Below are 24,131 nucleotides of genomic sequence, written 5' to 3'. Positions count from 1 at the left end.
AAATAAAGGGAACACTCAAATAACACATCCTAGATCTGAATGAATGAAATATTCTCATTGAATACTTTGTTCTGTACAAAGTTGAATGTGCTGACAACAAAATCACACAAAATTCATCAATGGAAATCAAATTTATTAACCAATGGAGGCCTGGATTTGGAGCCACACACAAAATTAAAGTGAAATGTTCCCTTTATTTTTTTGAGCAGTATATATATATATATATATATATATAAATCCTGAAATATATAAACCTTTCAATAATATCAATGTTTTATTGAAATGTACATAAAAGTGACACTGCCACTGTGGCTCCAAGGAAACAGTCTTGCAATCTGAAAGTTGTAGGTTAAATTCCAGTTTCCTTCTGCCACAGGTTGATAAGACCCTCGTGAAAGCTAGTTGGATTTGGACCAGTTCTCCATTTTACCAGTCCATTTGAATGCATATTCTATATGTCCAGGTAGTTTTTGCAAACATTGTGGAGGCTGGTCTTCACACCTGGTAGATCCTCCTTTTTACAGGTGCTGTGTAAAGTTGGAACCAAATATCTACCAGTGATTCTTGAGAATAGGGACAAAACAGGTCCTATGGATAAAGCACCAAATTTGAATAAAATATACACAAAATATAATTTTTTGAAATATCTAACTAAACTAACCTGGGTCATTTCTTGTGTTTGCTGAATATTTTTTTTATTTTAAACATTGTAGTCGGTGGATGATGCCTGTAAAATCCCTTGTCCAGGAGCAGAACTCAATACATTATAACAGTTTAAAACAAATAAAGAAATACTAAAATTATATATTATGACAATTAAGTATAAGTAGTCATATAAATAATTATAAAAGTATCGATAAATTGAATTAAAAATAATTTTTAGATATTTTCCAACTCCATTGAAATTTGTCCCTAGTTTTTGTCAACACCGTCAAACATGAAAAGAATGTAAAAAAAAATCAGGCATTATTGGGGGGCACCGGAACTTCTGAGGACCCCATGATGTCGTCTTTTATCTTCCTTTGCTAAGAGGGCTAGTTAGCTCTGGTTAGCTTTTGTTATTTTTTAGTTTTTTTCTTCTTTTTATTCCTAAGTTGTTGGTCACAACCATGATGTGTCAACTCCATAACTGACAATTTTCAAAACTTTGATGAAATTTTGTGAAATAAAAGCTTAATTTTGGTATACTGTAAAGATTTCATGGACCTGATTAGCTACAATATGGCCTCCTTCTGAATAACATCGTATAAATTGAGGTAGTTTGGCTTTTTGTCAACTCCGTCAGATGTCAACTCCATCAGAGTTTTTGTGACTCTTTGAGTGAAATTGTTGTCAAATCTCACTTAAATGTACAATTAATCCATTTTAATGTATTTTACATAAATTGCATTACTTCACATGTATCAAATTTTTCATTTTACTCACTAGTTTGTCACCACCTTCAGTTCTGTGTCAACTCCGTCATGCACTGCTGACAGTCAGATGGACTTTTTGTTGTTTTTTGTTTTAAATAATATTTCTTTTGTTTCTTGAGAAGCATTTGTCTGTAAAATGAGTAAAAATATCACTAATAAGGTATTTTAAAAATCATTTTGTAACTATTTTTGTCAGTTGGTGATGACAAAGTTCTGGGTCAGGTCGATTAAAAATGTAATTTTTAAAAAAATGTTGCAACTGGGGGCCTGGATCCTAGCATCTTTACATTTCCTAAACATTATTTGTCATATTTGCATACATAAGGTTGAGAAATAATAAAAAAAAAATGGGAAAATTAAAACCCATTTTGTTCCTATTCTCAAGAATCACTGACACATATTCCAAAAAACAGACACATAACTTGTTTTCTTACTGTCTGACATCAAACCACACTGAAGCTTTCCTGTTTCAAGGTCATTAAGGATAAAGTCAAAAGTTCACCTAGAGGATTACATTGCCTTAAAACAATTTGGGAAGACTGAAATAATCATATCATGACTTTCTAATCTTCTAGGTTAATTCAACACATTTGAGTTAACTGCAGGTGCACCAACATCTCACACACATTGCTTCCTTTTGTGATATTATGGCAAAAATAATAGAAATCAGCAAATATATCAGAATAAGGATTTTTGAAGGTTGTTTGTCATGTATGTCTCTTGTTGCTCTTATATGGACTGGTAGTCTGTCTCCTGCTTCTAGGTTAGAATAGAGATCCAGTCCCTACGGTTCCTAAACCAGATTAAAGACATCTGAACAGTAACACAGTATTTAAGTCTGAATAATGGATGGATGTGATCAGTGTGGCATTGCTCCACATCCTTCTGCACCCACAGGAGAAGACAGGTAAAGATTCTCATGTCTTCCCCCAGAGTCTATCTGAGGATCCTCAGTTACTGCAGCAGATGCAGCATCTAATCCTTGGTTGATGTATCTTTCCTCCTCCCAGGCTTCCAGAACCGGGAGCTCGGACAGAAGACCTTTTAGTTTGTCAAGCAGACTCCTAAAGTCTGGCCTCAGGCGCGGCTCTGAGTCCCAGCAGCTCTTCATGATTTCGTAACTGGTTGAAGGATAAGATAGGAGAAAAAGAATTAGACTTTTCTCACAGTATTGATTGTTTTATTGAACAGAAATCCTTCCTTACACAACAATGCTGAGTGTGATTTTCTTTGGTATTGGAGTCATTCATTCCTCCAATAAAGACTAATTTACCTTCCTCATTCAAATCCCTCATAATAAGTAGACAGTTTTTGTTCAAGCATGTTTTCCCATACTGTGAATGGGGATAAATTTGATAGAACACAACTATCTTTGTTTTTTAAGATTTCCTCACATTTCAAATTGAATTAGGATTCTAGTCTATTTTTGTCCTGGGATCCGTTCTTCTTTTGCTCATCCTCACAGTGTGACACAAAACAAAAGTGGACCCTTTGTTCTACGTTTTTGCAGAGACAGATTTGGGAAATATTCTGAATCATGACCAATGTGTCCTCCCTAAGAGTCTAACTATAACTATAAAACAAGTATAAAGTGGTGTTTTCATGTTCTGTCTGCTCTCTTACCTTTGCTCTTCCTTATTCTACAGTCCAAATGTGTATGTTTGGATATTTTTGCTGAATAACTCAAGGTGCATTCTTTTTATTTTTGCTTTTTTGTAAGGATTCAGAATTGTTTTTTCAAATCTACTGATAAGAAGGAACAAAACTAGCAGCTTTCAGAACACTGCACTTGATTTCTGATAATTACCTGCAAGATGAATAAAACCTTGCAGATTTTTGGATCTGTTTTTGTTCTTTTATTTATTTATTTTTATCAGACTTTACTGACTGATTGTACAATCACCAATTACAAGAGATCTCGGCAAGATATACATCCTCAAGGTGCATAAGGAACATAGTTTTTTTTGCCTTTTTTTCAAGATATGCAATATTCATTTCATTAAAAATGTTTAGATGAATTATTTTGTGCTAAAATATGTTATTTTAAAGAAGAAAACTCCTACAGAAAGCAAAATTGTACATTTCAACCTTCTCATAAATAAAAAAAAAGCAGATGGACTCACAGCTTCTCGTCACACTCTGCAGGTGGTTTGAGTCTGTGTCCTGACAGCAGCAGGTCCAGCAGTTCATAGTTGTGGACAGCAGGATATGGAGTCTTTCCTCGGGATGCAATCTCCCACATAGTTACTCCGAATGACCACTATGACATGGAGAAGAGGATTACAGGAATAAAGCAGCTGTTATGAGGCTTTTCTACCTTTTCCAGAAAGGAAAGTTAGTGAGTCGATGAGATCTGCAGGTTTTACTCAGGCTTTTTATCAGTTGCAATAATAAACTGAACTTCAATGCATTGTTTTACAAGCAAAATTGCTATGGTCTTAAACTTTTGGCCAGCTAATATTTTATTATTATTTTTTTATATATATATTTTATGTCTCTTGCTTATGTTTGTTCTTTTTGCATTTTCAGGTTCCATTTACCTGGCAGCAAGAATTACAGAGTCGTTATGTTTTCTTCTTTTTTGATCAGTAACTTGATCAGAAATATGCATGATTTTGGTGACAGTTATACTAACTGTGGATTGTTGTGTTAAGGTAACATGGGAGTGAAACACTGCAGAAAAATAAAAGCTAGGCAAACTCACCACATCACTTTTGGTTGTGTAGACCGACTCAGACAGGCTCTCAATGGCCATCCACTTGATGGGCACACGGACAGCGACTGTCTGACGGTAGTAATTGCTGCTGTAGATTTTCTTAGAGAGGCCAAAGTCGGCCACACAGACCCGAAGATCATCCCCCAGCCTGTGCAGAGACAGATACATTTTTCTATAGCACGGATCAAAGCGTACCCGCATATGTGCATCACTTTCATGCATTTTCCCATCTTAATCTGCGTCTGTCCACCTTCAAAGGTCAGACTCACATGCAGTTGCGTGCAGCCAGGTCCCTATGCAGAAATCCCTTTGTGCTCAGATAGTCCATCCCCGCTGCGATGTCTATCATAAATCGCAGGAGCGTCTGGAAGGGAACAACCTGGAAGGGGAAAAACAGGACGGGTTTTTTTTCTGAAACTAACTTCATTCCAGGCAGGATTATTTCCACATCTAGAAATATTTCTCCTCAACAGATTTCTGCTGAATGTTTAAACAAGTCAAATAATTTATAAGCTCACAAGTAATGTTTTGTGTCGTTTATGTCTTATCTTGTTTGTGATTCAGTTTTTCTTTGTTTTGATCTTGATTTTTAAAGTTAAATAATTGCTTCTTTAGTTTATATAGCGTGCTTCTTTCGATACTTTGTGCCTATCAGTGTTGTGGTCAAGACCACCTAACCCGAGACCAAGACAAGATCAAAACCAGAGTGTATCAAGACCGAGACCAAGTCAAGACCAAGACCGAGGGAAGTCAAGACCGAGTCAAGACCAAGACCAGTGGCCCACGCTACATGATACGATAAAATGTGAAATATGATCAAAATTACTTCTCAAATTGATCTGAAAGATCCATATTCCCATAAAAACACCTAGATAATAAATACTCAATAAATTTAACCAATATTAAAAGCAGTACAAACTCTTGGTTCTGTATGCTTCGATCTCTGTGCTACGATCTGCGGTGGTCTCGTGCCATCCCTAAATAGATAACACCTTGGGTGTTTGTCCATGTTGCTCTATTCTGTCAGGTCAGCATACGCTGTCAGATCGTCATATGCTTAGCACAAACTCACGGCTATATCTGTCACACACGCCATTACCATATAATTTTATTTAATTAGCAACATAGAATCATGACATAGATTATCATATGCTTTATTAACAGTTGTATGGCATCCTGACTTAGCGGTTAAGCAGGTTAATGAGTTTTACAGAGGTTGACTCCAGCTGCAGCCAGACCTTGCTTTAAATACACTTTGAAACCACGAAAACGCATGTATATCTATATAGTTATCATTGAAAACAATTTAATGACTTATTTTCGTCATAACTTGTTGCGTATGGTGAACTGACAACTCCTCTGACTGTCGGACTTCTTAATCTGCATCCGCAGGCATGGTACTCACTGCATGTATGCTATTCTGACAGCATATGGTAATCTGATAGAACAACGGCTCTAAGTGACACTCCTGTCCTATCTAATAAGTAAAGAGACGAGCAGATGAATCGTACTGTTCCTGAATGTCACATCAATATATTGCAGACTTTTGGACACAGCGTTGTCCCATATATGTGACAAGTCAGTCAACACCTCCGCACAGTAATTCAGCGCAGTGAGTGACTTTTTTTCCATCCCAAATGCTTGTGTGTCTCTATACAGCTAGCTTTGCTAACATCACGTCAACGGAGCTTACCTTCTTTGAGCTACTTTTCTAAGTGACGAAAAAAGTTAGATGTTGTCCCCACCGTCTGTGAAGGCGAAGCGCTGCTGAGTTAACTGTGGCCATCGGATTTCTTATGATTTATGCAGCGCTATTATATTACTGACGATTAGACCGACATCTTCAGCCGCTGAGAGAAAACCACTGGGCATGTCTCAGAACGCCGCGTGCGAATGAAAGGTGGGGAGTGGGAGGGGGAGAAACAGAAACACGTAATTGCTTGAATTTAATCGGTGCGTTTTGCATCCACTGAAAGCAAATATGTTAACAAATAAACTGGACAGTATGCTGTATGTTTAGTGATATTTTCACAGTTGCAGTCTCGACTGGTCTTGAAATAAAATGCCATGTCCTCAGCGCCCGAGACCGAGACAAGACCGAGACCAAATGCGGTCGAGTCCGAGACGAGACCGAGACCATCAAAAAATGGTCTCGAGACCGGTCTCGAGACCAAGACCGATCTCGAGTACTACAACACTGGTGCCTATTATGACATTTATGTCATAATAGGCCCCTAGACTTATAACCTCAAAACGTGAACTGAATACCAGTGAAAACACTCCAAAAGCTGTTCAGCAACAATCAGAAGAGTTTGACTGTTTAATGCCAATAAATAGTTCTCCATTTATTATGGAAAAGTATCCAACACCCTCCCACCCCCAACAAACAGGTTATTAAATGGCGTTGTACTTGTTAAAAAAAAAGAAAAAAAGACATAAAACTTAAAGATTGTGTTATCATCTATTGGGTCATGTCTGTCTCACTTCCTTCAGAAAAAAAAACAACAAAAAAACATTTTGATTGGATCAAAATGATCTTGAATCAATTTGGCTGTATAGGCACAATATAGACCATTGCAAAAAAAGTAGAACATCGTAAAATGTTCTATTTTTTTCTTTTTCCACTAATTTCAAGAAATAAAACTAAGTAAAATATCAGGAGGAAATCCTGGAGGACAGTTTGTTTCCATTTGTAGGAGAACTGCAGCTTCAGAGAACATTTACTTTCCAGCAAGACAACGAGCCGAAGCATCCAGCTAAAGCTACACAGAGATGGTGTGAAGACAAGAAATTGGCCCAGTCAAAGCCCATAGCTCAGACTAACTGAGTGGCTGGACTCAAAAACAGCTGTTCACATCTGATCCCCCCATCCTGCTAGAACTGGAAGAGTTTATCTGGAATAATGGAGGAAAAGTCCAGCTGAGCATTCTGACTGAAATCCACACTGACTGACTGCAGCCAGTGGAGCAGCTACTGAATACTGACTGAAGGGGGCAGTATTTATCAAATCACTCATCTTATGGTACATTATTTTATTTGTCATTATTGTGTAAAAGCAGTTTTTAGTTTGACATTAAATAGGTTCTATTGACACTTTACTGATTATGTTGCTCATGATTGATTTGTAAAAGCCATAAAAAACACAATCACTCACCAAGGAGGTGAGTTCCTTTTATAAGCAATGTATGTACACATTACTGTATGTGTGCATGTGTGTGTGTGTATTCTTAACAGCACCTCACCATTGGAATGTCCCCGTAGCGTGTAGCAATGAGAAAGCGCCGCAGGTCTCTGTGTTTCATGTAAGGCAGGATGACCAGAGGAATAGGAACAGCAGAATCCTCCTCCTTCTTCAAAGTGACACCTGCAGGAAAAACACACGTCTGCTTCAGCTTATAAACTATAAACCCACAGTACTCAATCCCTCCCCCAAATCCAACCAGATTAACAATTATGTGTATGGAGTATGTTTCATGTGACTCCTTTGGCTGAGGGGACCGGAGAAGCTGGAAGGAGTTTGGGCTCAGTTCTAATCATTCCTCTGTGTTTTCTCTTACCAAGCAGCCTGACAACATTTTCATGATCAAAGTTCTTCATTATCTCAGCCTCTTTCAAAAACTCCTCCAAGTCCCTCTGGCTGTGGATTCCAACTGCAACCAGAGAAAATGATGAGAAAGGAGGGCTGGTCAAGCAGACGTCTGATGAAGCTTCTATGTTGGCTCCAAACCTCTCATGGTTTTCACAGCCACTCTGATGTCAGCACCAGCTTGCTCCGTGAAGATCCCCTCATAGACCGACCCAAACTCTCCTGTAAGTGGAAGCAGATGCTACTTAGGAACAAACATCCTGTGACCTTTATTTACTACATAGTCTTGTTCATGTCTTGTTCATGTCTTGTTCATGTAAGCAGATTGCAGGAACTATTGTTCTGGTATGACCTTTGCCCAGCTCCTTGCCCAGGGTCAGTTGGTTTCTTTCCACCAAGACATCCTTCAGACTGTCCCACAAACGTCCACTAAGCCCCTCCAGCAGCTGGGCCACTCCCTGCTGATCTGAAACACAACAAAAATCCTCATTTAAAAAGTAAAAATGTAACTTTAGACATTTCTTAGCAAACTCTTGGTCATCGCATAAAGAAATTCCTCTTATGATAGTTTTCAGATATGGACTGCACTCTGCACAGCTCACTGAAAGAACATTGACTGTATCACAAAGTTCTTTGATGCACCTTTCTGTTCATCATGTCTCAGATGAACAATTTTCTTGTTTGCTTCAGTTTTAGTTTTGAATGTGATTAAAATGTGAGTATCTCTGTGATTTATGTTAGTAAATAAGTGCCAAAGAGACCCAGTTCTCCTTCAAGTCAATTCTTTGGTAAAATGTAGAAAAGCATGAAAATAAAAGCAGCTTTAGGAAAGTTAGAATAAACTTTAGTTCGGTAAGCTAAGTTAAAATCATGACTGACCCCCAGAGCTCAGACAACTAAACACTCACTGTGAGGCAGCTGAGCTCCGGTCTCTGTAATGTGTGGAGGTTGGTAGGAGATGTGAGCGTTCCCTGGGAGGAGCTGCATTTCATGATCTGGTTCTGACCTGGAGGGGCAGAGTGGGGTCAGCACAATCATTATCAGTTCTGCACTGTATGAGAGCATGAAACATAATGTTATCACTTCTCATTGATCAGAGGACAGAGACATTAACTCAGCTGCAACTTTTTAAACATCTAAATGTTATTTCATAAATCTTGATATATTAAACAGACTGCATTGATTTACAAACTTTGATTTAAACAATACATAAATTGGGATAAATGCTTTCAATTGACTCAAACTGGACTTATTTTAAATAAATAACACCAAATATGGACATTTATCTGGAATGTAGTTATTATCAGATTGAGTAAAAGAGTCAGTTGGAAGTCTACCGTTACCTGAGCTTAGTGTAGTTTTTGCGTAAGAAGTACATGGTGACAAAGATCACAGCTGTCAGCAACACAGTGCTGAGTAAAACCACAACTGTGAGCCATGTGGAGCGGAACAGGGGTGACTTGTGGGCCGGAGCCGGAATCGGAGCCGGAGTCGGAGTCAGAGTCGGAGTCGGAGTCGGAGTCGGAGTCGGAGTCGGAGTCGGAGCGGCTCCACCAGCTGAGCCGTCTGATGCAGGAGCCCCAGTGATCACCACAGTCCTCCCTGAAGGAGAACAACAGGAGGAAGGTCAGGCATTCTGATGGGAGCGACGCCCCAAACTGCTGCCCAGTGAGTGGGATGTATTTACTGAGCCTGCAGGCACAGTAAATACATGGCTATTTACCCTATGAATATGCTGAAATGTGGAATTTGGTAACTCACAGTGTGAGGTTAAGGCTTAGCTTTTTACTTTTGGAAATTGTGGAGCACTCACTATTTAGACCAATATTATACTTTTTAGATTATCATGCAGAGCAGCTCCCATTAGTTTTTCTAAAGAAACTCCTTGCAGCTCATAAATAAAGTACTTATAATTATCTTACAACCCAGAACAGGAATTAGAACAAACTTAAATGCTCAGAAAATATTTTTAAAAATAAGTTTAAAAACTTTAGATCAACATTTAGCACCATCATACATCACATCAAACTTGGAGAACCAACATTTAGTTTCATGCCTTCCTTTTTCTTCTTTTGCTCTTTCCTTTGGTTTATTGTTTTGTTTGTATTTCCATCTAATCATGTAAAGCACTTTGAATTGCCTTGTAGCTGAAAATATGCAATATAAATAAAATTACCTTACCTTACCTTTGCAACAGAAGTAGTAGATATGCAGTATTATGAAGCATTTTTAAAGTCTGGTTCACTGAAGCTAACCCATCAAACACAGGCTGATGGTGCAGTCTCTCAGCCAGGCTGACTTACATCTGTGCATGGTGACAGTAGCAGTGGATGAATGTGATGCTGGCTGCAGAGAAGAGATGTGATTCCAGGCCTGTACTGACAGTCTGTAGTCACGCTGGTGGTTCAGTCCCAGGATGGTGACCGATGTGTCGTTCAGTCCATCAGAGTCTGGCAGGAAAAGCATCTGGTTCCCACATGGCTCCCACCGACTGCCCATCTCTGCTGCCTTTTCACACTTTACTTGGTATTTTATGTCTGTCCTGCCTCCCCGGTCGTGGGGTCCATCCCATGTCAGGACCAGCACCGAGTCATTAACAGGATTGGCTGTTAGATTCAGAGGAGCAGAGGGTGGCTCTGTGGAAGAAAACACACACACACACGCACACACACGCACACACACCCCCACACACGCACACACACACACACACCCCCCCCCCCACACACACACACACACACACCCCCACACACACACACACACACACACACACACACACACACACACACACACACACACACACACACACACCTTCTGTCATCCTTTTGCACAGCATCGCTGCACCTTTGTGGAGAGCAAAGGTTGCAAAAATAAACTTTTGACTAAGGATGTGATTTGTATTTTTTCATTACATTTCACTACTATTCACTAAATATTTACATATTGCAGAAATATGGTTTGCTGTAATTCATGTGGAAGAAACTGAAGCAATAACTTCACTAGCTTCAGTTTCAGTTCTCCAGCAGCAGTCTGTTTCAAACAGTCGGAGTAAAAGCCTCTATCCACAGATTCATCCAGGTCAACAGAGTGTGGCTGATTTCTTATTTAATATTTGCTTATTTCAACCATTTTATTTCCTTTACCTATTTATATCCAGAGCATATCATACTCTGTTCAACTTCAGAGTTGTTTTTAATTGTATCCCAGTCTACCTTACGCCTTTCATACTTTTTCACATTGTCATGTTACAACCATAAACCAAAGCAAGTTTTATTATGTGGTAAATAAACCAGCACATTGCTGGAAAGAACAAATGACTTTTTGTACAAACACAACCTGAAAATTGTGTGTTTATTATAAAACAATATCCCAACTTTGAACATCCTATGGAGAACTGTCCCATCCATCATCCACAGACAGACAGAATGCAGCACAGCTGGGAGAATCTGTTGACTGAATGACTATTGGTTTACAGAACACAGATCTACTCGTTTTTGGAGAATGGAGGTGAATCCAGGTGGATCTATACAGCAGACTGGAGACTGTACATGCAGCCAGAGCTACAACAGAACGGTCTTTGTTAGAGTGACCCAATCAAAGTCCAAACATAAACCTATTGAAAAGCCAGTGGCAAACCTAAAAGCTAATGTTTAGCGATGCTCTCCATCTGAATAAATGTGAACAGCTCTTAGTCTGATGGAGACAAATCCACATGAAGCAGCAAGCAGTGGCTTTATGAAATATGAACATAAATAAAGACATAAAGACCATAAAGACATATCAGAACCAATGACGTTTATGAACAAACTTCCTCAAAGCTTATACATAAGAATGATGGGTCTGTATCTGCTGTTCTTCAGTATCATAACTTGTGCTCATTTCTATATGGCTGGTGACCTTTCACCTTTCTATCATGTCACACCTGAATCCACATAAACATGTTTAAAACTCATGATTACAAGCAGCAAATAACTGTTTCCTTACTACTGCAGCCAAGGTCATGGGGGTCAGAGGTCAGGCGGCTGAATCCCTGCAGGCACTCACAGCTCTCTGACCCCTCCCTGAGGGTCCTGGTGTTTGGTGGGCACAGTTGGCATTGTCCTCCCCCTTTGGTGGGTTTGTAGTGGCCCATCCTGCAGGCTGTGGGACAAACAGGGATCATCTCTTACTGTTTATAGTGTCATTTTCAAAGTGCAATCATGATTTTCTGAATTATGAAATTGCATCTTAAAATTTTTTTTTTTTTGTAATTTCTTTTGTGGCCATGCTTTTTAAACATACCCTTTGTCAAATCTGTCTGTGTTAAAGATTGGCATATTTACATCAGACAACTTGTGTCTGGGTTTACAGCAACAAAACAGCAGGGGGCGTTATCTCAAACAACTACCTTCAAAATGACCCTGTGATTGTAATAACTGCATGATGACCACGTTTCAATCACACCGCCACAGTTTTAAGTTCTCTGTTTTTCTCTGTTTTCTGCCAAATTCTTCCGTTGTGCTCGCTCTGGTTCTCAAGTCTGTGTGTTTCCTGTTTCATAATTTATTTGGGTAATAAATGAAGCTACAGGAAATTCTGAAAGACTGTATTGGAAGCCATGGAAGAAAGACAAAACTACTTGTATAAAGTAATAAAGTCAAACTTTGTATTTTCACATTTTGGATTTCAAATAAATCTGAAATAAATCTGGACCTAATGTCAAGACCAACAAGTTAAAACTTATATTAGTAAAAAACAAACAAAAAAGTTATTTACAGTTGCCATTATTGCTATTATTATTATCCATAGATCTTCTTGTCTTGCTATGAGTCAGTTTTTAACCATCTTGTATATGTAATTTATTTGTTGGCTCTTTAGCACAGCACATTGAACAGGCATATGAATATTATAACATGATTTTAATAACAAATTTTTGATAATTATAGAATCAGTATGTATGATAAGGGGAAGGATTAAATAAGTGTTCACTTCTTCCTTCTGTTTTTCAAACAGAAAAGTTGTGGTAAACAAATGATTTTCTCCTTGGTTATGTATGCACATGTTTTGTTTTCCAACTGATTGCCTTTTTATTGTTTTTAAAAATTTGTTTGAAATAAATAAATACAATCACAATCAATCAAAACAAATCAATCAAAAACAAATATTGAACCATCTACAGCACAAATATCCTGGGTAAAGAAATGTATTCATGTTCATTCCATAGACAGGTTGCCGTTAAGACGTCACATAAATACCAATAAATTAAGTTCAACAACACATAGTTACTATTTAACACCTTATTTTCTTGTTGAAGCTTTGAGATACGAGGTCATTTTTTCACTTTAGTGAACCGAAATGCTGTTGCATAAAAAGAAATGTAAAAACTTTTTTTTTCTTTTTTTTTTTTTTTTTTTTTTTAGAAATGCAAAACATAGAGCCAAATTTCCAACATGAAGTCCTCCTTCAGAATGGGAAGGAAGACAACAGAGAAAATGAGGATGTGAAAGTCATGAGTTGACTTTTCCAAAGCCACCAAGAATAAATAGTTCACCAGTGAATAATCACATGAGAACGTAGTCAACACAACAATTTTTTTTTTAAATGAATTGTTCCAATAATTTGTTCTGAATGAAATGCTGAGAACATAACGACATTACTTTGCTATGATTCAGAATTCATCCCTTCATTTATCTGGAGAACAGGGAATCTGATTCAAGAAATATGTCTGCCCTGAAAAATCCATTTTTGTCTAATTTTAAAAACTGCAGCCTGTTTCAGTCTCTACATCATGAGACCATAGTTACCTTTCAAGTAGCTAACAGAGACAAAACTCATTAGGAAGAAGGAAAAACGTCTTCCTGAACTGAACGTCTGATCATGTCATTCAGTTTTGTTGAAATGGACTTCTGGGTGTTTGTGAGCAGTTATTATCTTACTTGCAGTGAGAATTCTTCTTGGTTTTTCCTGTAGGCTGAAACTAACACAAACTTCAAGCAGAGTTTATTTTCAAAGCTGACTGTCTTTACAAGGTCTAAAATCTCCCAGCAGTTTGTTTAAAACAGTTCTGAGCTAAAATGAGATCTGTGTCTCCCTGACATCATCTCTGCAGAGAAATAAAACAGAGAAATAAAAAAGAAATGCATGTTGTTACAAGTGGTTATAGTTCCAAATATCATCAAATCAGTCACAATTTGAATTTCTTTCTTTGTGCAGGAATAAAGAATGGGATCAAAGCAGCTCAGTTCGTTTTCCTCACTGCCATATTTTATTCGGAAGGTTTTTATTTTAAATAGTGAAGATATTACTATCATGTGTGACCTGAGAATATTTTGAACAAGAGTGCAGGTCATACCTCTCCTTGTATCAGTCATACAAATGTGTTTCCTACCTTCACATGTGTGGCCTCTCTCCTCCCAGCCTGGCCCACAGGAGCAGCCGCCTTGCTGTGAGCTCCACACTCCGTCCAGGCCGCACTCTCTGACAGGAGGGGACAACTGCACAGCGCCCGCCACACAGTGACCCCACACCGGCTCTGAGCCGGCCCCCGTCCTCAGGAACGACGTCAGGTTGGAGACGACGTCAGGGCATACTTTGTAATACACTCTGATGGAAGTGATGAACACACACTCTCCTGTGTAGGAGAAGCCGAGCTGGAAGCCTCTGCGTGAGACCGGACCCAGGGTCAGGGACACGCTGCGGTTCAGATAATTGGATAAGGAGTCCAGAACATTGGAACTAGAGAACAGTTTGGAATTTTGAAGGTCCAGGACACTCGGACTGTTTGGGAATTTGGAGACGGGATTGTCTGTGTCAAAAAGATGAACTTTCAGTGGACTGAGCTCACCAGAGGACTCTTCCTCCTGAGCAACTGAAATATCTATCAGTAAATGGTGGGCATCTCTGCGCTCCATCCAGTTGCTTAAGAATGATCTCCGTCCGGAGTTTGTACAGGCCTGGAGAACAGGCTCAGAAGTTCCAGAACCAAACCGTAGAGGGATTTCATTCCACTGGGATTTAAAGAAAAAGGCATAAAAAAGTCAGCCATGGTCCTCCATGTTTCAGTAACTAATATTAATGCAAACAGAAACATTACATGGCATTGTGTTGGGATTTCACTTAATAGATTTATACAGGTCAGAACTGAACTCCTGTATCAGTGATGTAAACGTGTTGAGGGCTGTCAGAACCAATTCCATGACATTTTTCCAATTCTTTGCAAAATGTCTGTGAATGTGAATCTTCAAGTATTAGCACACATTCTGAATGAGTTTTAAAGATATGGGCTTTGACTGGACCATTTTAACTCATCACTGTGCTTTTGTTGTAAGCCTTGTGTTCCATTGCAGCTCTGGCTGCATGTTCAGAGTCTGTCCGTTTCCCTGCCCATCACCTACACAACATGATGCTGCCAACACCATGTTTAACTGATTGTAGTTTGTTTTCACTGCATTTCCTCTGACCGCCCTTTGAATTAAATGAAATTCAGTTCAGTTTATTCACGTAGCACTAATTCTCAACACCAGTTCTTTCATAACAAAGTCAGTCTGATTCTGTTTCTCAAACAATGCAGTCATGTTCAGCTTATTACTTAAGTTGATTTAAAAGGAAGCCCCCCCACCCCCTTTGCCTTAACAGGAAGAAACTCCCAGCAGAAGCAGAGCCTGGTTCAGTATGACTGAGCGTTTTAGGGCTGACTGTACAGACTGGCCATGAAGTTCTGAATTAGATCAGTGGTGACATCACTTCTCCTCTCTGTCCTTTTCAGAGAGTATGATGCCCAGCAGACAGACACAGAAAAGACAAACATGAAGACCAGCCAGGGGTAAACTTAGAATCAACCTGGTGTGGATATGGACCGTATGGGAGAGGTTCTGGGTACTCTGGTACCCAGAACCTGGTCATGGATGTAAATGGAAAACAGCCCAGCTTCACTCAAACAGCTCAGTGCTCTGAGACAGAGTGAACAAATCCACCTCCACAAAGATTATATGGAACTGTAAATGCAGAAGATTCACTCACCTGTTTGAGCGGTTCTGACTTCCATTGCAGGCTGGTCTCTTTACCAGAGTTGAAAAGTTCTACTGCAGAGAGGAGAACGTCCCACCATCACTTGGTTTAGTTACATTTATGTCTCATTTGAATCGACAGAACAATAACAGACTCAGAACAGTTTGTGATTTCAGGGTTCCAGATGTTGACAAGCATTCTGTGGATCAGTGGATTCCTTTTCACGCATGCCTCTCAAACAGGTGGAGAAAATATGAATTTCCAACATCAATTCCAAAAAACCTGTTTTTTGCTTTAGAAAGTACTGAATTTGATTGATTGATTGATTGATTGATTGATTGATTGATTGATTGATTGATTGATTGATTGATTGATTGATTGATTGACTTGGTTAGAATAAGAATTTTCTGTCACTTGCAATTAGCGAGAGTTGGAAATAATTAGAGTTGGTTTAGATGGTTTTGAAGATAAGTCTCTGCATCTTATTGATATGATTGTTTTTTTCAAACACAAATCACTTAAAAACTACAACAAAACATTTTTAAACTAACAGTGTTGTGTTTGTTTTTTAACATCTTCTCTCAGCCAACTTTAAACTGTTAGTGTTCATTTCCTGATTTGCGGCAGTTCAGCCCAGGACTCAGCAACCACTGGAAATTTAAAAGTCATTTCTGAACAAAATTTGCTTTTTGTCATAAAAAACTACACAACTTTTCAAAACAAAGTACTTGTTTTTACCTCCACTATAGGAAATATGTTTACATTTTTAAATGAAATACCAGGTCTTTATTTTTGTATTTATATAAATCAGAGTTAATTAAGTTTTGCACGCCTTCTGGATGAATAGAACATGGCATATAAAGCACATAATTTGTAATTTATGGGAAGAATTATGAAAAAGAATATTCCTATATTTGTGAAAATGTGTTTTTGTTGGGTGCAAACATGAAGAAAAAATTAATAAGCTAGCTTTTTTTTTTTAATTACAGAACATTGCTTTTTATTGGAATCATGTTGGGCCAAAGTTAAGAGCCGCAGCAGAGGCTCTAAGAGCCACTTGCAGCTCCAGGGTCAACAGGTTGATGACCCCTGGTCCAGCTGATGCAGAAACACAGCAGCCAGCATGATGAACAGCACAAACACCCTGAATAGAGGTTATTGTTTTTGATGCTGTGAGGGACAACAAACATAACCCAACATATTCCATAGCAGAATCCAAAGTGAGCGTCTGTTTCTGTTTTAGTTGAACTGCTGTAGAGACGCTCAATCAGCATAGTTGCTGCTGTGTCCGTTGCCGTCAGCATGAAGAAATGATGCAGATAATAATTTGAAAAAGACTCATTTAACATGATAATTTCGAATAAGACCAGGGCCAGTCTGAGATATGACGAGACTTCACCATTGTTTACTGCCCCCTACTGGCCGTGGAAGCCCTCGGAGAAGTTAACCCAGAACAGCTTTAAGGATAATTTAAGTATTTCAGCTGCTTGGCTCTGGTTTAGTAAAATATATCAACTCTGGCTGTTTATAAATAGAGCAGCCTGGGGAATTTATAAACACTGTGAAATAAGTCTGTTTCACAGTATCAGGTTTAATTACACTGGGTTACAAAAAATATTTATTGGAAGATGTCTTAGTTTTTTCAACTGAATTAGGAGTTTCTGCTGAATCCAAAACTGTCATCCATTTTTCTCAACCAGGTCAGGTCTTTTGACTTAGAGAAATCCAATCTTCTGACTAAATTGTTGACATTGTTGTCACATTATCAATTCATTTCTGTTAATATTACTCAGGTTTCCATTTTAGGAGAAATTATTTTCTAACAGAGTGTATAACTTAAATGTTACAAACTTGGATTTCTGTAAATTGAATAATAAACACTTATAATGTTAAGTACATGTGAGTTGAACATTACGTCTTCATTGTGTAAAATTCTCCGTCTCTTCCCTGTCCTGATGGAATCTCTCCTCCTGCTCATCACTCATTGATCAGATTCTGCAGATGTGAGAACAAGTCCTGCATTTTGATGCTCATGTTGCTCCATAGTTCAGAAAGTTGACCTGATTGAGTAAAACCAATGTGATTTTAGGATTCAGCTCATCAACATGACCCTAAAACAGATGAAAAACAGACAAGTGTTTGGCTGTTGACCAGTGTTAACCAACAGGCCCACATGTGAATCATGCTCTGCTCCTCTCATTCTGGACTTTATTCGTCTCGGATGTTGGAGTTGCCAACCTGTGGATTTTCTAGAAGCAAAATTTTTCTGCCTTTTATACATTCAGTCACTAAATGGAAGCTTTTTCACACATGAACAGCTTTAGTTAATAGGACATAGTTAATGAAATGCAAATTCTCAAAAGTGCTAATAAAGAGTTTTTGCAATTGCAATAATTTTCTTTATTACAGCTGCATTTCTTCAGTTTCCAGGGAATTATAATCACATGTTGTTCTTTTGTGTTTTTACCTGCCAGCAATCCATTTTGTCCACTTAAATATCTCAAATCACGAATTACACACCTTCCTCTGCCAAAGGCTGTGTGTCGCAGTCAGTGGTCCATATTAGCATCCACAGCAGGACAGAAACAGGTCCAGCAGATTCCATATTGTCCTGTGAACAGTCTGAATCCTTCAATCCCGTTTCTGCCGGTCAAGCCAAGCTGCACTTCTGATGGACGTTTGGGTTTACATCTAACACAGGATGACTCAGACATTTCTTTCCCCAAATCAGTCTTCCTCTTTGAAAGTATACACCCACATCACAGTGTTCTGAATGCTGAACTGACTTGAATTAAATCAGACCATCAAACTGTTTTTTTTGTTATTTCAATAAAGATGAAACAGCACATTTTATTATCAAAATAAGAAGTAATAAAAAGATGAGATGCAGACTAGAATTAATCTGTTTTCCAGTTATTATAAATCAAAGACAACTCTAAACAGAAAATAAAGCAGGTGACTTGAATTTGAAATCCAAAATCTATTTTGCACGATGAAACAATCTGATTTATCAATTCAACTCAAGATAATTAATTTTTTATCATGTATTTTTTGTTACAAAAGACAAAAAGATGATCAACAGTATTCCTTTTCTTTTTACCAAAAAGCAACTGACTGTCATAACAGTTTTCTTTTGCACACAGTAAAGGTTTATTATTGTAATTATATAAATGTGAAGGGGGTGCAGTTGGTAGAGCTGTTGCCTGGCAGCAAGAAGGTTCTGGGTTTGATTCCCGGCCTGGGGTCTTTCTGCATGGAGTTTGCATGTTCTCCCTGTGCATGTGTGGGTTTCCTCCAGGTACTCCGGCTTCCTCCCACAGTTCAGAAACATGACTGTCAGGTTAATTGGCCTCTCTAAATTCTCCCTTGGTGTGAGTGTGTGTGTGTGTGTGTGTGCATGGTTGTTTGTCCTGTCTGTCTCTGTGTTGCCCTGCGACAGACTGACGACCGGTCCAGGGTGACCCTGCCTCTTGTTCGCTGGAGATAGGCACCAGCACCCCTCCCGACCCCACTAGGGACAAAGATGTTTTTTGGTATTAAGTTTCTTCATTGTTGCTCTAAGAGGAATTTTCTCCTTAATGTCTTGTGAATTCCTCTCTGAGCTCCAAGAACTCTCATCTTGCCTTCCAGAGTTTGGCAACTTGCTTTTTCATTTCCTCTTTCTGTTGTAAAAGCCACTGCAATTTATTTTTATATGAAAGGGGGTGCTAGTTATATAAAAAAACCAACTTAGCACCAAGGTATGTTAAGATTTGTTGTTTTTTTTCAGTAAGAAACGTGTGTTTTACAAGTGGCATCTGTCTGATTGGACTGATTCATTTGAAGAGTTGCAAAAACATAAAAACCCCACACACCTACTTTTGATGGTAAACATGTTGCTTCTTGTTTCCATGAAGGGAATAAAAGAATAACCAAGAGTAACAAAAACACTGCTAGTGGTGATGTGTGCCACCACTACACTGGTGTACTGTTGCGGCTCCTGCAGTGTTGCTCAGCTGGGAAAAAGACAAAGATGATCTCGGTGTCATATGTCAATATGACATGGACTGCCATATTAGTGTACTTCCTCCTTGTGGTTTCCATTTCTACTTAAGAAACTCAGTTTCTTAAGTCTGAGTTGTGATTTCTCCAAATATTCCTATTCCAGCAAAGATTGCGACAAGCTGAAAAGCACTCTGAAAAGAAAGAAATGTACTGACATAAAAAAATGTTCCACCAACAATAAGGCAACACCCTGAAAAATCTGTTGGATCCACTTCAGGTTTTATCACGACACACACGCTGCAAACACACAAACTCTTACTATGTATTTTTGTCTGGTTTCTAGTGCAAATATCCCAATACACTTGAAATTAGACAAAACTAAAAAAGAAAAACTATTAGTTACTATTAGTCACTTGAGACATTTTCCTCATGTTATAAGTGAAAAACAATCTGCCAGTAAAACTAGTATGTTTCATCAATATCAAGCTATTATTAAGTTAAAACAAAATCCTTTTTCTGGCTGAAAAGTTAACTGTAAGTTAGTTTAGTCCTATTTCAAGTATACAAAGATATTTTCACCAGATACTAAACCAAAAGTAAAAGATTTTGTGTTTTTGTACAGTGGCATTGTTTCGATAAGGTTCTGCAACATCACCAGATTTATTTCCACCCAGTGCTGCATTCATTTTTCACCAGGATCTTGTATTGGTGATGGTAGAGTCTGACCGCTGTCCAGATCTTTCTCCAGCACATCCTAAAGGTTCTCAGTGGGGTTGATGTCCAGGCTCTGCTGACTAATCCATGATGCCTCATGCTGTCTGAACTGGGCTTTCACAACCTGACCCTGATGAATGCTGACAGTTTCATGTTGGAATATCCGTGAGTCATCAGGGAAGAAAAACGTCCGTAGCCTGGTCATTCAGTAAGTTCTTAAAGTCAGCTGACGTCATAGTGCTGCTGAAACTGGAGCTGTTCACCAGCAGCAGCAGATCACGGCACTGGAAGCCATCATTCATCCTATAGAGGAACTTCAGGAAGGTTTCTGACATGGGAGGAAAGCTGTTTGATTGTAAGAAGACTGGCAGCAGAATCCTGACATGCTAGCTCCAATCCAAGTTAGTCCTTCTGTTTGCACAATGTTTTGTGAGGAAGTGGACTGACAGCTGAATCAGTCTCACCCACTGGCTGAATCCTGGCTGGGTCAGTGAAATGAATACTGAAAGTAGGGCAACAAGCAGTCATTTCAGATGGAGCTGAGCTGGAATCAGCTGGACTTAAAATGTGCTGGAACAGTGAGAACAGCTTTAACACACACACGCACGCACACACACCTACATGCACACACACACACACACACACGCACACACACACACACACACCCACACACGCACACACACACACACACACACGCGCACACACACACACACACACCCACACACACACACACACACACACACACAAACGCAAGTGATGCATTCAGCTCTTTTGTATTTCCAATAGTGCAAATTTCACATTAAATTCTTAAAAACAAACCTCCAGGAGCAATCCTTTAAACAAATTGGAGCTAGTCACAGGTCATAAAAACTGCAAATACAATACTTTTAAAAGTATTAAAAGCGTCTGGTTTCAGAAATGGTTCATCCTTTCCTTAACCTACAACACGAACAGAGTAACATTTTTCAGAGCAAAGGCAAGCAACTGTTTTCCACACTTTACAACAATACAAGTGGCAATTCTGTTTCTGCCAAAGTAAATAAAGTGCTCAAGACTTTGGAGATTTTTTATGGCTTTTACATTTCTATTTAGTAGAAAATCAAACATTGGTGCTATGTTTCACTTCAGTAACTTCGGCAGTGAAAAAATGAAAAGAAATGGCTTTAAAATATAAGTGAGCAGTGTTACCTAAACATCTGTGACCATGCAGCTGTCCCTGGTGTCCATGAGCTGTTCTGGTCACACCCTTACATTCCTGATATTCCAAATAAATTTCATCTAAAATTTCATCTCAAATAGCACAAATCCCTTCAGATGAAATGACTTTGGAAAATTGAGCATTAGTTGTTCCAGATCACCTGTTTTTGTTTTTTGTTCAGTAAGAGAAATAATAAACAGTATGTTTCAAAACTAACAGTTTATCTAGAGATCCAACATATTGCAGCTTGTTTTTGCCTCAGAACGAAACTGCTGTTCTGGACTTTCTTAGTGTCAGCAGAACTTGCACAGTAAGTTCACAGTTTCAGTGCTTTCTTGTGTTAACAAGATTGGATCAGTTTTCTGACCTAAAATAGCAATCTGGATGACTTAACTTCCTCATTCTTGATTTTCTCCTGAACTTTCCTCTTTTGTTTTCCTCACTGAATGAGACACTTTTCTTTCTGCTCCTTGGCATACTTCCTTCTTCGCTGCTCAAGGCCACGGTTCAGACGCTCATCCTCTTCCTCAGCTCTGAAAACAAGAACAGGGATAAATCACAACCTGGCCTAAACTCCAATTTCTGGTTTGTTTAAACTGTTGTTTTTTTTTTGTTTGTTTGTTTTGGCACAGAGCTGGCTTGTTAACAGGACTGAGCTCAGGCCTTCTAAGGAGCTGGGATAAGTTTGTTTTCAGAATATTCTTGAGAAGGTGTGCACTTTGTCTAGAATAAATCACATTGTCATAATCACTTCCTGAGAAAAGCTCCAAGGTGTTTGGTTCCAGGCTGTGGTAGAACAGCGAGGTGGATTTGTCTTACCCTCTTTCTTTAGCATCAATATTGTGAACCAGCTCATCCCTCTGGTTGACCAGAGACACCAGCTCCTGCAGCAGGAGCTGCTCTCTGTGTTTGTGGGCCTGAGTCTTCTGGCTCTCTGTTATTTTCAAAATAAAAGCAAGTAGTTGGTAAAGAAAATAGAGCAGAAGACGCCCAGCCCTAAAGACATGAGGTTGTGATGAATTCTGCATTAGATAAAAAGACGTACCTTCAATTGCCATCATGTCTCTCAGCTCTTTGGTTAACAGCTCAAACCTCCTTTCCAGGTCTTGTTCCTCCAGCCTGTTGATAATGAAACATGCTTTACAAGACAGAACTCGGCCATGTTGCTCTGCCAGGGGAATGCAGCATCATGGCGCCCGACTCACAGCAGCTGCACATGGTCCTGCCTTCGGATTAAAGCGTTCTTCTTGTTAACCAGAGTGAACCACTCCTGGATCAGCCTCTCCTCCTCCACCTTGTCACTGCCTGCAGAAACAAAGCATTACAAGCAGCTGCCGTCATAATACACTTTGAAAGTGTTATGATGCCCTGCCTCTTCATGTGCCATACATTGGAAAGACAGTAAATCCCAGACTGTCCATCATAATGTACCCATAAGTCAGACTGGAGGTAATCAGAAGGACTGAGCACTCAGTTCATTTTCACACCCAATAATCCAGTAGAATCTCCTTCAGGATCCCATCAATTCCCTGAAAATGTCCAGTTCCTGAAGCAGCAATGCCCCAGACCAACACACTCCCACCAGACCAACACACTCCCACCAGACCAACACACTCCCACCACTATGTTTCATTGTCAGTATGACAAGAGATTTTTTTTTTTTTTTTTTTTTTTTTTTTAAGAAATGCTGTTTATTTTTACATCAGATGTAACAATTCAGACACGTCTCAGAAACTTCCAGTTTTATCTCATCTGACCACAGAATGTTTTCCAAAAGTCCTGGAGATGTTTGTGGTGAGTGGAGCTCTCACATGGAGGCCATTTTTCCCAGCAGGAGCAGCAACAAAGCAGCTTGTTTTGGTAAGTAGTGAGCTATAGCCCTGAAGTCATTTGTTAGCAGATCTGCTCATTTTCATTTGTAACCAACAGTTCAGGGATCAACACCAATGTGGCAGAAGAATCTAGATGTAAAGTAACAAAGTGAAGGCTTTGTGACTGATTGGACATTTATAAGCTGAAGCTCATCTTTGGCCCAACTGAGCTACATCCAACTATCAAAGAAGAAACGTTGGCCTCTGTAAAGGTTAACAGTCATGTTGAGAACAGCTCAGGTATGATTTTAAATTTAATGGTTAATTAGTTTTATGGTCTGTAATAATAAGGCATCAGAGCATAACATCACAGTCCTTCCATCCTTATTTATAGTGTCAACTGACAACATTAAGTCAGTGGAGAATGTTTTCTCCTCTGTTCAGGTCTGTAGCCATGGAGTTGACAAGGCAGTTAAATATGATATTTCTCGAGGTCGTCCCCAAAATCAACATGACTGAACATCACATGACAGTATGTGATTTTCTCATGTGTTTTTTTCTCTGGATGAATAAGAAGAAGCTACTTTATCTGCAGGATAAATATATGATTCTAAGGACCTTTATAAGAGTGAATTATTTACTTTTAATTGCAATTTACTATATCAGACATGGTAAAAAGTAAGTGAACCCTCTGTCATCCTAGGGTTTTAACTTATGAGTAAGC

The 24,131-nt window shown here is 38.9% G+C and overlaps 2 protein-coding genes across 6 annotated transcripts in view; both read right to left on the bottom strand.

The window, feature by feature from the left end:
* Positions 1-112: 112 nt before the first annotated feature.
* On the bottom strand, positions 113-21,035 carry LOC106908168 (ephrin type-A receptor 3). The gene is made up of 15 exons (XM_014974169.2): positions 18,221-21,035; positions 15,713-15,774; positions 14,082-14,700; positions 11,699-11,854; positions 10,021-10,353; positions 9,061-9,319; positions 8,626-8,723; positions 8,070-8,183; positions 7,859-7,939; positions 7,689-7,781; positions 7,374-7,495; positions 4,401-4,510; positions 4,120-4,279; positions 3,539-3,675; positions 113-2,536 (listed from the first exon to the last, which is right to left on the bottom strand). The coding sequence occupies exons 1-15, from the start codon at positions 18,303-18,305 to the stop codon at positions 2,275-2,277; spliced, it is 2,691 nt and encodes an 896-aa protein (XP_014829655.2). The 5' UTR covers positions 18,306-21,035; the 3' UTR covers positions 113-2,274.
* Positions 21,036-21,155: 120 nt separating this feature from the next.
* Positions 21,156-24,131, bottom strand: part of ehbp1l1a (EH domain binding protein 1-like 1a) — a 30,436-nt gene continuing 27,460 nt past the window's right edge. For all 5 annotated transcript variants that reach the window (XM_088015733.1, XM_088015730.1, XM_014974165.2 and 2 more), the window contains 4 exons: positions 22,802-22,901; positions 22,642-22,715; positions 22,416-22,530; positions 21,156-22,129 (listed from right to left, as the gene is read on the bottom strand). In XM_088015733.1, coding sequence (XP_087871859.1) covers positions 22,036-22,129; positions 22,416-22,530; positions 22,642-22,715; positions 22,802-22,901 — 383 coding nt within the window. In that variant the 3' untranslated portion in view covers positions 21,156-22,035. The remainder of the gene's footprint in view (positions 22,130-22,415; positions 22,531-22,641; positions 22,716-22,801; positions 22,902-24,131) is intronic.

The sequence above is a fragment of the Poecilia mexicana genome, unplaced genomic scaffold (assembly GCF_051168715.1).
Source record: "Poecilia mexicana isolate PSO_F unplaced genomic scaffold, ASM5116871v1 scaffold_18, whole genome shotgun sequence".
In the NCBI taxonomy this organism is placed as follows: Eukaryota; Metazoa; Chordata; class Actinopteri; order Cyprinodontiformes; family Poeciliidae; genus Poecilia; species Poecilia mexicana.
The sequence above is the reverse complement of the archived record's forward strand: the minus strand, read 5'-3'. Positions and strand labels throughout refer to the sequence as shown.

Coding starts and splice junctions, on each gene's coding strand:
- LOC106908168 (XM_014974169.2), bottom strand. CDS start 18,305: ATGGAATCTGCTGGACCTGTTTCTGTCCTGCTGTGGATGCTAATATGG. Junction 8,184..8,625: donor CGGAGCTCAGCTGCCTCACA/GTGAGTGTTTAG, acceptor GTTGTGTTTCAG/ATCAGCAGGGAGTGGCCCAG. Junction 2,537..3,538: donor GCAGAGTGTGACGAGAAGCT/GTGAGTCCATCT, acceptor TCCTTCAACCAG/TTACGAAATCATGAAGAGCT.